The following is a 13,931-nucleotide window of genomic DNA, read 5'->3' as shown; positions in this document are numbered from 1 at the left end:
TTTTGTAAATTCAAACTGAATAGGCAAATAGTCACAGATAATGATGATGATTACTTGAGATTATTTTTCCATCTTTGAGAAATGCATTGGGTGGAACATTTCTAAATTTCGGGAGGCTGGTGGGTGACTTGCAGACTAAGGCAAATGCAAATTAAGAGAGCTGAATCAAGGGCCTTTGGAGGACTTCAAAGGGCTTTGGATCGAGCCTCAAGTTCTTAGGACTTTTCATCTCTAGATATCAAAATACTTCACAACAATCAGTACATTTCATTACTTCTATTTCATTGATGGGGAAACTGAGGTATAGAAGAATGAGAGGAAATTTTTCTTCCTCTATCATTCTGTGAGTTGCAAATCATAGGAGAGCAGGAAGTTCCCAGGACTGTCCCTTACTGCCATCTCAATCACATCTTCTCTCAACTATCGCCCTTGTTGCTCAAGTAATTTTTATCCTCATCTGATTAAACTCCATAGTACCATGTTATGTACCATTTGACAGAGATCTATTCACCAATCCTACAGGAATGCTGCTAGATGTGTTAGGAAACTTCCAGCACCCAGCACGCTGTGCCTGCTGCCACTGCCTCTCTCCATGGCAGCTGCCTTGCATCTCTCCCTATCGCCCTTTGATCCTCACCATCTCTTACTAATCTCTGCTACATCAAGGGACTGGATGACATTCATATGAAATCCAGCACGTTGATTTAGAAGTCTGTTCATTCAGACAGAAATTGCATCCTGTTACCTTCGTTCAAAAATTAGTAACTTGCTATCACCATCACCCTATGTAAATGGCTGATTATAAGAAGGAACTAGATGCTCATAAAGTAAATAACAAGATCTTTGAGTGTCCCAGTTCTGTTTCTTCTAAATCACATCATCTGTTGTGTCTGTTGTATTTCTTGGAGGCTGGACTATCTGCAGGACGTTAAATAGTTAAAGGAGAAGCCTGGTACTTGGTCGCAGAGGAGCATTCTTAATAGTTGCTGTTTAACACGTACTGGGAGAGGGGGGGCAGAAACAGCTGCTAGTGCTCATTGGATGAGCAACAGCAGTTAACTAATAAATACTATTCCCAAGTGACTCACATACAATGAAGTAACCAAAAAGAGCCATGTTAATTTCTACCCTGTTTTCAAGCAACAGAACAAAATCAATATTTGCTTAATGGAAAAAGGCAATACTTGAGGCAAGCCATCAAGACAGGAAGAGCTGTCCAGTTGCCAAAGCATAGGGATGGCAACCAGGAGACACAGATTTTCCTTTTGAATTGTTTAAAATGAGTTAGCATTGCTCTTTGACTCACTTTCCACCCTAACAAATGGGAAGTTATTCCTTGTAGAAGCTGCAGGAAGCAAAGAGATTTTAGCAGTTTTCAAGTACTATAGGTATTTGTAGGCCTGGCTGCTAACACTGTGGCAAAAAGCGTTGCTGGTGACTTGTCTCTATTCAGCACCGATAAAACAGAGTTTGCTCCTCGGCACTGTCCTAAAAATCTGCTTAAACAAGGTGGGAAGCTGAGGACTGGTGCTCTGCTGCTGTTCTGCCCGCTTAGCATTCAGTGGGCATAGACCCTAGGCATCTGACCCAACAGGTCATAAAGGCATTATTATCCACAAAATGCCTTCTTGGAGGCTAAGGAATGAAGAGAATGGAAACAATTTATTTCCAATTCAAAAAATTGCTTTTTGGGAGGATATCATCCTATTATTGCAGTGGCAGCTGTATTTATCTACAGCCATCGTGGAGAGGACTCATTAACATTTTCATACCACAGCCACATGCTGCAGGAATGCTGTGCATTCTTCCAACAGCTGTGTGGCCTTTTCTTCTATGGAGTATTCACATCTTTTAAACCTTTTGGAGGTGAATCACTTCCTTTGTAGGACCACTGACTTCAGCAGGACTGTAAATGTTTCCTTACTTCAGTTTCCATGTCAGAGGTTGGTGTATTGTTGGTGGGTTTTAAAATTCACAGCCTTTGGGTAGCGGATAGCTTACATTTGAATTAGCTTAAACCCGCTGATACATTATCTGAGCTAGCTTCATGAACAGAAAGCTCTCTGACATTTAACTAAAAAGTAGTTCCATTACAGAGTGGAAGGAGGTAAGAAGAGGCCCTTAAATAGCCCTTATATTACCTAAGGAACCACTCACAGGTACCACCTGCACCCTAGGGATCTGGATTTTGATTCTGCCATTGCTTTACAATCAAGGACTGTCCGGGGGTGAACTGTCAGAATTCAGCTCTGGGGTGGGATCACATCCTTAGGGGATGTAAGAAGATTCAAGGGAAATGTTGTGCAAAAGGAGCAGGTTGATACAAGCAGCTGCAAATTGTAATGAAAGAAAAAGTTGTTTTAAAGGGATATATATTTTTTTCAACTAGATTATAATTAGAGCATCAGAAAACAGAATCTATAGTGAGAATTGTATTTACAGTAAATGGAGTTGTTGTCTCAAGGGTATAGGAATGTGTGATTAAAAGGCCCCATGGCAACGAACTGATGGCCTAATCCTCAGCTACGCTGCAGCTTTTTTCTTCTTTATTTAGTTTCCCATCAGTGTAAAAAGGGTCAGCAATGTAAATTATTGTTTGTGTAAGTGTTGTACACAACTGGAAAAAGGAGGTCACTGAGACAACCTAGGGCTCACTCTGCCAGTTTGGATACATTCTGCACTTCTGCTCAATGAGGGCAGCATCTTGGTGTGGTGGGAGCTGCAGTCAGAGGTGCAGCAGATGCTCCTTGGTGCTCACGGGGGTGTGCAGACATGGAAGACATTCAGTTTCATATTTTGGACTGCAGGAAAGTTAATCAAACCCTCATGAATGAAACTGCAGAATCTGCCCACAAATTAGCGTCATTTGACTATGAAGTTGTGTTATCATAACTGGGAATGAAGGCAGCCTTATATGATTAGAACATGTGAATCAGTCACATGCCTTTGATTTCATATTTTTATACCTATTGAAAGTTTCAATCCTCAGTTTAATAGGCAATATAGAATATTTGAGTGAAGCCTTAACCCCTTTCTGTCGAACAGAACAACTCTCATTGAATTAAGCGGAACCAGAATTTTATGTCACAGCTGTCAAATGAAAGTTACAGCAGTTATCTGCTTGGCAGGAGTATAATTGTGGCTCAATAAAAGTATTCAGTTGTTCCTTCTCCAATTTCATGTTCTTAGTTTTTTCTTCCTTCTGCTTTCTCGATCTCGGTTAAGCAGTATTACAAAATACATAACACAAAGATGGCAAAGTCAAAAATTCAGTTTGGAATGTGAGCGTCACGGCTATAAGCAGAATATTATGCATGGAAAGCATGCAGTATTCCTGAGCTAGGAACTCTGATAACCTCATCAATCATTTCCCGTACATTATATACACTACTTAAGTAAGTGGAAAGCTAAGTATTTTTCCTTGAGGTTAAGTACATGTCAAGAAGAAGAAGAAGAAAAGTGTTTTTCACTGTAAATACCAAATAGATTTTCCAGTGATCTATTTAACACTGACTCCATTAAAACCTTCAGTAACAGCGCATATCAGAAGAAGGAAAATAATTATCAGAAATAACACTTGTGAAGAAACAGAATAGGAGAGAATTTTGCCAGGCTCAGGTGGTTTGACTTCTGAGAGACTAAGTTAAGATACAACACAGCTACGAGGGAAGGGGAATCTTCTGTATCAAAAATAATGATGCCAATATTTCAAGCATTTATTCCTTACACGTTAATTTTCAGAAGAACACCAGTGAGATTTACAAAAGCAGAAAATGTTGGTCTACATCTTTTCCTACTGAAATCAATTAAAACATTTCTATCAATTTCTCAGGTAACAGAGATAAGGATCTGCTTCTGAAGATATTACTTTATAAGAGCCATTGTGTGTGTGTGTGTGGAGAGGGTTATTTTGAAAGTCCAGTACAATAAGTGGTTTTTATATCTTGAAATCATAAAAACTATGAGAAGTTCAAAAAGGAGGCCACTTTTGTTTCAGGTGGAAAAGACTTATAAAAGAACTCAAAAACTTAAAATTGGAACTTAAATAGGTACTTAAAATTCACAAAAGCTCACCAAAAAGCAATGGACTCAAGCTAATCCACGTCACCTTGGGAACCAGGATTCTCTTGCTAGTGAAACCTGAAACAAGAATATAAACAGAAATGTCTCATCAATTCAGTAATACTAAGGGTTTCCATATGGCCCATAAAATACATGACAAATAGTTGATCATACTAAATGTGATCGATAGCTCAGTTAAGTCACAAACGCATTGTTAAAATTACTATAACCACGATTGAAGTGTTTGGAATTGGGATCCTGCATTTTCAATTTCAAATTCCAGAAGTGTTAACAAAAGTAGAAAATCCTAGGTTCAAGATAAAGGATCCTAACTAATATGTATTTTCTTTTAGGAATTGGTCTCGCTTGTAAAGATGGACAGCAGATCTTGCAAACTGGAAAGAAGTGCAATTACTTAAAACTAACATAACCCAGATAGGAACATTGGGATCAAACTTAAGCTACTTAAGATTCTTGTACCAAATAGTATCTTAAGATTGCTATAGGTGTTACACATTATTTTCAAATTTGACTAGTCTTTTATCTTTGATAAAAATGCTCACGACTCTTAGTGAATTTATGTTTGGCCCTGTTGGAAACAAACACAAACGCTGCTATAAAAAGATGTAACCAATGAATAAGCAGCTAGGAGGAACATATGAGAAGTGGGAGCTAAAAACGAACACTTAGAGCTCCAAAACAAGACATGAAAAAAATCCCACAAAACATTCTCGAGGAAGAATAAAAACATCCATTATAATTTTATACTATAGTTTCATTTTTATGCTTTGCTTTAGAAAGAAGAAAGTTATGGCACTAACTGTAAATTAAAAGCTTGGAATCATAACATACATATTATGGGAAATAGAAAGAAAGAAGTCAGTACTAGAAGGATTAAAGAGAAGTTGTGCTTCAATTCGATTGGGAAGAAGAATGGATCCTAAGAATTGAATGACAGACAGTTATGGTATGATTCTGATGAGAATGAACGGTAGGGTTACTGACAATAATAAAATAAAAGAAATGCAAAAGGGGTGAATATCTTGCATGAGTTTAACATTAATACAATCATATTCCAGTCAGCACAAAGCAAGAAAGATGGTAACAGATTAGAGATAAAGCAGACAACGGTCACCAAAATGACTTGCAGGATGTAAAGTATCTTTAATGAAAGACTGGGTGGCCTTTCCATTCCAATCCAGTTTTACAAATAATTAAGAAGTTATTTTGTATTAGGGTTTGAGTATTTAGGTGGGGAATAAAAAGCTGGTAACAGTGAACTTTTGAAAGTTGCAGGTCCATGAAGTTGCAACAGTCATAATGGAGAGGGTCAAAGTTGATGTTAGACAAATTTAAACATAAATAGGGATAACAGAAAATCAGGATGTCCTGCAGTGTTAGAACTAAGGGGCACTGACCAGAATTGGTGGGAGATCTGTAGCAGAGCAATTAAAAAAGGAAAGAAAAAAAACCACCAAAAACCCACCAACTTCTTCAAGCAGAAAGCAGAGAATTTCTGGGCATCTTTGCCTCAGGAGAGGCAAGCAATATCAGCAGGTCCACGAGAGACAAAGTAATGAGTGGTGGGTTCATCAGCAGGAGTTTAAGGGATGGACCTTCTAGTATCCCTAGTGGCACACTGGGCAAAAACGTGGGGTGTGGAGCTCAGCAGTTAGGCTTAAGTGTGCTCCCCAAACTGCATCTGAGTGCCACTATAAGAGACTAAGTGCTAGGCTAGGTGGACCACTGCTGTGACCTGGGAAGACATTCTTTTATTTCACATTCTTTTATTTTTCTAGCAGTGAGTATGGCTGTCCTTGAAATTACTTATCAGAAGTGCAGTAAGATCTGTATAATTGGAAACATTATGTCAAGGATATGCTTTCTTTTTTTAAAAAATGGCACAAAGAGAGGAATTAATTCAGGTAAATTTCATGGCCCGTGTTAGGGAAGAGTTCAGATTAAATCACAGTGCTATTCTTGTCTGGCTCCATAATCTACAGATCTGTGAAATATTCTTGTAATATAATCATTTTTCAATTTCAGACTTGCTCCTTCTTTACCAGACCCTTATTGTTTTTAACTGTATGATTTTTAAGAGGGTCCCTTACTACCTCTCTCTTTACATCTCTTGTTTATCTTTAATAAATGGATAATTGTACTGGCTTTTTCTTGTTTACTGTTCTTCACACTTTTCATCTTCTTTGTGTGCCCTATCCATCACAAGAAGGTACCATTCAATGAACACTGCCTGAGAGTGGAGAGGAGAAAAGGAAGCAGAAGAAACACAGAACAGGGAGAGAGGGTCAGAGGAAGGAAGAAAAGATGAAGTAAGATGCTATTTCTGAAAGACCTGAACATAATTCACTGTAATTTTGAAAAGTGCCTAAATGTCTGGGAACAGAGATCAACTTTTTAAAAGAATTTGTAGTACAGTTTTTGATATCTTTCTCACTCTTTCTTATACAAATGGAAAACTGTTAATATTTAGTTACATTTGCCACAGTGGTGGGACATAGCAATACTGTGTATTTCCCTTTCTTTCTTTGCCTTTTTGATGATATGGCAAACCACACAAGGTAATCTTTAGCTTCTATTGAAGAAGACAGTTACTCAGATGTTCGCACTGTGCTTCTGTGTTTAACAAAAAAATACTTATTTGTCCTTGTTAATCACTATGCTATGAAGATTTGCATCTGAGCTTAGCCTTATGAGCACGGTTTGCCTACTTTTGAGTCATTAAAATATACTTATATGATTCATTGATTTATAATGAAAAGAGCTTTTATAGTCAACGTCTCACTTTTCTCAGGAGGAATTTTCATAAAATAGTTTTTAGAAGGGGACTGAAAAGAAGAAAGCAAACATTTGCAAAACCTCATAATGCTAGAAGGTGAAACAGGATTTTTTTTTTTTAAGTACAAGGGGAAGCTATGGTACAAATTGAAAGTAGCTTCAAAGAAATAATTCTTTGATAGCAAGTGAAAAAAAGAAAAGCCTTTGCAATTTTCTGTCTACAAACAAACTGCAAGAGGAAACCCTTTGAACTTCTATTGTTCTGACAACAATATTAACTATGTTTTATCCAGCACAGTGTTTTTAAATGCTGTTAAATTACAGACAACACCACTTTTTTTTTTCTTTTTTTCTTTATTTTTTTACTGAATAAGAGGTGGTGAGAGCAGAGAGAGATAACCCAGCTGAATATTTTGTTGGATGAATCAGTCCTACTTGAGAGCAACTGAGAGCTCTTGGAGCCTGAAATACAATAATCTCTACCAAATGGCATGGATACTTGTTACTTGCTAGGTTTCACAGCAGTCAGGAAGAAAGCATGTTAAAAGCAAGAGATAAAAATTCTAGCTAGTATTTGGAATCTGAAAGATGGTCAAGGTCCACGTTTCAATGACAATTCCATTTTCTGCTGCAAAAGGTAAATAAAAAAATACTGACTTGAATTTTAGAAAGTTGATGGGAGTTTCAGAACCCTTTTGTAATTGTTCTGTGCTATTCCTGCGCTATTTTGGGTGAATCAAGTTAAAGCTAGCCAATCACTTGGGAAGGATCTGAGCCAAAACGCTCTTCCTAACCTTTAGAGTTAGATAGGTCCTAAGCAGACATCCCTAACATCTCTCACTTCACCCAAGTAACTTCACCAAAACTTCAGATCCACACGCTGGCAGATAGAGCACCGCTTACGGTTAGGCTGGATCATTTACTTCCCTCAGGCTGGGAAGTGAACTTATGAAGTCCACTCATGCCAAAGTACATTTCAATGTTTTCTCTCCAAAGGTTGACTTGGGTGCTCTTAGGACAAAGGATGCTGAGTGCTTCATGTGAGGTGCTGAATAAATTTCAGACTCACTGCTGTCTTTGCAATGTGATGGCTGTCAGCACTTTTGGAGGACGGGGTGTGGGAAAGGAGGCAGAATCAAATTACAGCATGGTAAATTTCCCTGATACAATACAACCCTATGATCATGGTGGATTGAATTCATATCTTAAGACGAAAGAAGAAAAAAAAACCACACATTTGCACATTTCTGTCAGAAATAAGTAGTATGCTTAATAAGTCTCATTGTTTATACCACTTCTTCTATGCACACTGCAAACAGGAACAGCTGTTCTTTGACTGTTCGTAACAAATATGCCTCATTATATGTTATAATAGCCAAGATCTGCCATCCTTTCCCTTACACTCTATTTTTTCTTGGCATTTTTAAAGTCAGTTACTAAAGCTCATTCCAGTTTAAAATGCATCACAAAATGTCTCTGTTTAAGAAAAACAAAAAAACCAACAGAACTGAAGCTCCAAACTCCTAATGATTTCTTTTCCTAAAAGTGGGAGACAAGAAAAACAACCAAACAAGATACCAGACAAACTTTCCTTTCACTAGATATACAGTCTTCAGGTACCAGATAATATACAGGAGACATCCTGAATCCATTGACAGCAATGGCATCGCTTCCTTTGTTTGAACAAGACTAAGATTCAAGGAGGTCAGAATGAGATCAGGATGAGTTTTCTGAGTAAGCTACAGAGCTACCAGCAAACATCTCTTGCAGTCTCTTACAGAAGTTTATTATGACTCTTGTAATCAGTTGCATTTCTTGCCAGCGAGATTCATCAGAGGACCTCATTTGTCTGATACACAGGAATCTACTTCTCTTTTCCAGCCTAAATGTACTGAAAACAGCTGATACCTATTTCCTCTCTTAGCTTTCACTTTAATAGCACTTTTTCCTCTTCAGTTCCTTTTTATTTCTAGAATGAAAAAGCCAGCAGAACAGATCCTGAATTTCTGTGATCTTTTCAGTTGTCTTTTGCTCCCTTTCATAGAATCATTTCATAGTATCACTGAATGGCTTAGATTGGAAGAGACATGCATGATCATCAAGCTCCAAACACCTGCCATGGACAGAGTTGACACCCACTAGATTCGGATTCATCCTTTTTTTTGAGCAAAAGTGGCTTGAAATTTACGTTTTTTCTCAGCTGAGGTCTTAATAATATCTTGCACAATGGTAGCTTAATATCTTACCCTCAGCAAGTTTGCCAATGACACCAAGGCTCGTGGTGAAGCTGACACAACAGAAGGGGTGCCATCCAGAGGGACCCGGACAGGCTCAAAAAGTATGCACCCAAGAGCCTAATAAACTTTAAGTTTTAACTTAAACTTTAACTTTAACATGGCCAAGTGCAAGGCCCATGCACTTGAGTCAAGGCAATCCCAGATAGAAGTACAGACCGGGAAAAGAACCCAGATGAGAGCAGCCATGCAGAGGAGTGTGCCTGGGATGGACAAAAAGTTGGACATGAGCAAAAAGCCAACAGTATGCTGGGCTGCATCAGAAGAGGGGTGGTCAGCAGGAGAGGCTGATCCAGCTCTGCCCTTGTGAGTCCCCATCTGCAATACTGTGTCCAGGCCTGGGGATCCCCAGTACAGGAAAGAAGTGGAACTGCTGGAATGGGTCCAGAGGAGAGCCAGGAAGATTATCGAAGTGCTGGAGTACCTCTCCTGTGAGGAAATATTGAGGGAGTTGGGCTTGTTCAGCTTGGAGAAGAGAAGGATTTGGAGAGATCTACTGCAGCCTAGGGTACTAAATTTTAGAAATAACTTTTCTATTCAGGGGGTAGTGAGCTCCTGCAACAGTTACCCAGAGAAGCTGTGGATGCCCATCTCTGGAGGAGCTCAAGACTGGGTTGGGTGGGACCCTGGGCAGCGTGACTGGGTGAGTTGCAAATCTGCCCAAGGCTGGGGTTTTGAACTAGATGATCTTTAAGGTCCCCTTAAACACAAGCCATTCTATGTGGTGTCCTACGTGTATATGATCAGGATGGCATTTATGTACGCCTTTGCCACGATGCCTCGAGGTATCTGCTAACTGATTAAAAATTCACGTTTTCTTGTATTATCTCCCTTAGAAATTAAATCTATTCATGACAGTAACATGTTCTTGTACCGGCACAGTTGACTGAAGGTCCTCAACCCAGCGTCATCCTCTCAGTGTGTCTTCAAGCAACAGCTGTATTTTCTCTTGACTGAAGTCTTCCTATGGCAGTGAGACACACCATTTTTGTTGTCATAGGATCATGGAATCATTAAGGCTGGAAAAGACCTCTAAGATCACCTAATTCAACCGTCTACCTACCACCAATATTACACCACCATGTCATGGTAATGCCAACTGCATTTAACTTCCACTCTATGACCTTACAGTCCTGTGTTTTCAGCCTGACAGCCCCAGTTGTTGAACGTTATATTCAGTTCTGGGCCTTGGTAACGAGGGTGAGGACTCGGTACATTAACACTGTTGATCACCCTCACGTGAATAACGCCTGAAAGTACTGCTATTTAGCTTTGGTGATATTTTTAACGCAGAAAGAAAGTAGCTTAGATTCATTGCAGGCGCTCAGGTCTTCAGTTTTAAAGAGAGAAAACGCAGCAGCACTTAGAATTGTAGAAAGAAATGCAGGCTTTGTAAGGCCCTCCTGTCACAACAGCCCGAGTGCTGCTCCCGTGAGCGCTCGTCAACGGGTCTTACCCTCACAGACAGGCAGACGCGCTCGGGAACGGCGATTAAAACACGGACAGACAACCCAGCCACCACACAAACTACATTTCCCAGGCGCCTCCGCCCTCCGCCTTCCTGCCCTCACATGACGGCTGGCTGGCCGCGCCATGGCGGAAGCTGCGGAGAAGGTAGAGGCCGAGAGGGGCCGTAGGGCACTGCCCCGCTGGCGGGCGAGGAGCTGGACGGGGAGCGGGAACGGGGAGGTGGGGGGCAGGGAGCAGCCCTGGCGGCGGGGCTGCGCGGGCCGGCGGCGTGGCGGCAGCAGGGGTTGGAGATAGAGGAGGAAGCGAGCGAAACTTCCAGTCCTTCCCCTCGTTTGCTGAGTGTCAGGGCTTGTCTGAGCGGACCGCCCGGGCTGGGGGTGCTGGGTTTAGGTGACATTTGATACAGAATTCTAGCAGCTGGGGCCGGGTGATTGAAATGCAGCTGGCACCGTCGCTGGGGAGAGTAAGGGGCGGAAGGAAGGGCCCCTCTGGAATGGATGAGAAAACAATAAAATTAAAGCTAGAAATGGCTTTCCCTGGCTTTCTGAATACTTTCTCGGTTTGTTTGCTGAGTTAGGGCTCTTACTTCTGATGTGCAGCTGAGCAGCACGGCTCCTGTCCTTCCTGAGAGACCAAATGAAGAAGAGCTCTAAAACTCTCTCAAGGAAATTGGCCATTTGGTTCCATCTTTTCTGCTCTCAGAGACTTTGTTGTGAGAGGCTGGATTCTTTTGGGGGGAAGTTTTTTTTTGTTTTTGTTTTGTTTTTTTTTGTCTAATTTGGTAAGCTTGTAACTAATAACACTTCAGAGAGCCCTTGGGATAAAACCAATCCTGATAAATTTTCTTACCTGCTTTAGTAAAGTAAGAGATTAAAGCAGTTTGTGTTTTCGTAATCGTGATATAGTTCAAGATACCTTGCTGTCTTCTGTTTATTTTCTATGCAGTGTATGCACAGCACAACTGAAAGGGATGTTATGTTGTGCATGCAGTGGGACGGTTTCTTTGCAATCCAAGTTTCACAGTTTTCCACTCCCAGCAGATTTAATAGGTCTAAACAGTTGGTAACATCTGGTTTTATAAACCCTATATCCGTTGTATTAGGAAGCCAAGTGAAAAAAATCTTTTGAAAATTCATATTGGATCTACAGGATGAGAGATTCTAATGGTTGGAGATTACTTTGCATTTCTGTCACTTCCTCATCTGTTTTCTCTTTCTCTATTCTTAGGCTGTCTGAGCAACAGCATTTGCTATCTATCTGAGACATACTTCCGATTTTACCCTAGAGCCTGAGACCTGCTAATGGCAGTTATTCCTACATGATTTGAGATTCTGCTCATCTACAATTCCCTGCTGAGGAATTTCCTTTCCACAGTTAGAAGTGGGGTACAGTCCTCTTGTTTCATGCATTTGGTGATAGAGGGAAACAACCTGACAAAACCCCAGGATAGTTATAACTACAGTCTGCCTGTGCTGGTAGGAGAGTTCTGGGGAAAAAGCTTCTCTCACTAAGTTGCTAGCAAGTGAATTAGTTGGTACGAGTTGATTCTGAACACCTTCAGCAAAACTGTTGTCAGGGAGCAAATAGAGTTTCTGCATTTGTTGCCCAAGCTGAGACTCTTTTTGAATTATTCAGTGATGTTTTCTTTCTTTAATCAGAAAGACCTTAGAACACTTACCTGAATTTCTGTTCTGTTTATGAAATTTTGCAGCAGCAATTGCAGTGGCTTGCTAATACAGCAGCGTTAGCAGCGTAGATTGGTATTCTCACGGTTCACATAGATTGTTGATTTGAATCAACTTCTGGTGCACTGTGACTTTATAGGGCACTGTTTTCCAAGGATGGCCTTTCACATAACAGCTTGCAATTTAGTGTAATCTTTGTTGTTTTAAGTGACAAATGGATGTAAGAATGAACAGCAAGTAAGCTGTAACTTTGCTGTGCACCTGTGTGAGCCTGTCTGTGTGGGGTTTAAACTCAGTGAGCTCCCTCTAAGAATTCTTGTCGCTTTTTTTTTCCCTAGCTCTTGCTTTTCTGAGTAACCAAAACAATTAAAAAGCATGGGGAAAGATGTAAATGGTGTAACTGCACTAAGAAGTCCATTAAAAAAGTCCAAATGGTGTAGCAGCAAAAATGTCCCTTGTTCTAAATGCTTATTTAGAGAAAACAGATAATTTTTTTTCCCCAAACACATTGTCCTTCTGATATAAACTACATGAAGTGTATCTAAATATCAGAATGATGTATCCATCATTTTTTTGTACAAAGGAGCTGAGTATGCAAATCTTAGTGTCAGGCAAATTTTATGTTCAGAATTTAGTGATATTTTGCAGGGGACTCTGTGTGTTGTTATAGCTTGTCTGATAGGCTGCCAGCGTTACCTCCTGATATTTTAGTTCTCTCATCATTTGTTATTATAGAAGTTAAAAGGCACAGAGATTGTACTCATATATAACAAAACTACTGTTTTCTGAAAGAACAGATGGAGAGGCTGATCCACAGTGATAAAAGTTAAGCCTAAGCTTAAAGGATACCTGAGTTTTAATCCCTCTTCACCTTTTCTTGACTACCATACTCCTCCTGCTTGCACTTTCCTCTTTCTACTTGTTAATACAGGCAATGTAGACTACCATTCCCTGGGGTATGTGGTTTAGAGATAGACCTGGCTGTATATGGTAAGATGGTAGCAATCCTGGTTACATCTTGCAGTGAGTTTCAAGTAGCAAAAAGCAGCTTTTCTTTTCTCCCATATCCCATATGTGTAATCAGTTGTGATGGTCACTAAAGGTGAACCTCCAGTAATGCAGATGAGGCTTTTGCAGGCATTTAATTTCTGCTTGGAGGTGACAGTCGCACTGACTTTTATAAATAGGGAAAATAAATAAATGTGGCAGACTAAAGATGACACTGGTCATCAGTGCATTAATTTTTTCCTTTCTCCTTAAACTGTTGGTAACTCTGTTTTCTTTTCTTTTCTTTTTTTTTTTTCCTTCTCAGGTGAAATTCCCTACCTATTTATCACAGTATCCAAATATTACGTTATAAGATTTGAAATGCTGCCTTCTAGCTTGCTCATTCTTTGCTTGTATCATATTTTGTTGTTAAAATGCTTACATTCACTGTCACTGTTAGCTGCAACCTTTTATTGCAATTGATAGCAATAAGTACGTTAAGTAAATCTTCATTTTGCTGACTTCTTTGAGGAGGCATTGCATCAGCAGATTTTACCAGTGGACAGGTGAGAGATTAGCAGGAATCAACGTAGATTTTTTTGTTGGTAGGACAGTAAGATTCATGGTCTTGCCACAC

General features: G+C 39.9%; 1 protein-coding gene across 4 annotated transcripts in view; it reads left to right on the top strand.

Annotated features, from left to right (window-relative positions):
* Positions 1–4,857: 4,857 nt before the first annotated feature.
* The window catches only part of VPS41 (VPS41 subunit of HOPS complex), a 109,557-nt gene continuing 100,483 nt past the window's right edge, over positions 4,858–13,931 (top strand). The window contains exons 1-2 of one of the 4 annotated variants that reach the window (XM_052698999.1): positions 4,858–5,029; positions 5,862–6,392. Coding sequence is in view for 3 of the 4 variants with exons in the window: in XM_052698995.1 (XP_052554955.1) it covers positions 10,746–10,766 (21 nt within the window). In the remaining variant the exon portion in view is untranslated. Of the gene's footprint in view, positions 5,030–5,861; positions 6,393–10,060; positions 10,242–10,659; positions 10,767–13,931 lie in introns of those variants that run through there. The other 3 variants (XM_052698998.1, XM_052698996.1, XM_052698995.1) reach the window with 3 other exon arrangements.

Source organism: Tympanuchus pallidicinctus, unplaced genomic scaffold (assembly GCF_026119805.1).
Source record: "Tympanuchus pallidicinctus isolate F22 unplaced genomic scaffold, pur_lepc_1.0 scaffold34, whole genome shotgun sequence".
NCBI lineage: Eukaryota > Metazoa > Chordata > Aves > Galliformes > Phasianidae > Tympanuchus > Tympanuchus pallidicinctus.
Note: the sequence above shows the minus strand (reverse complement) of the source record. Positions and strands in the feature narration are given on the sequence as shown.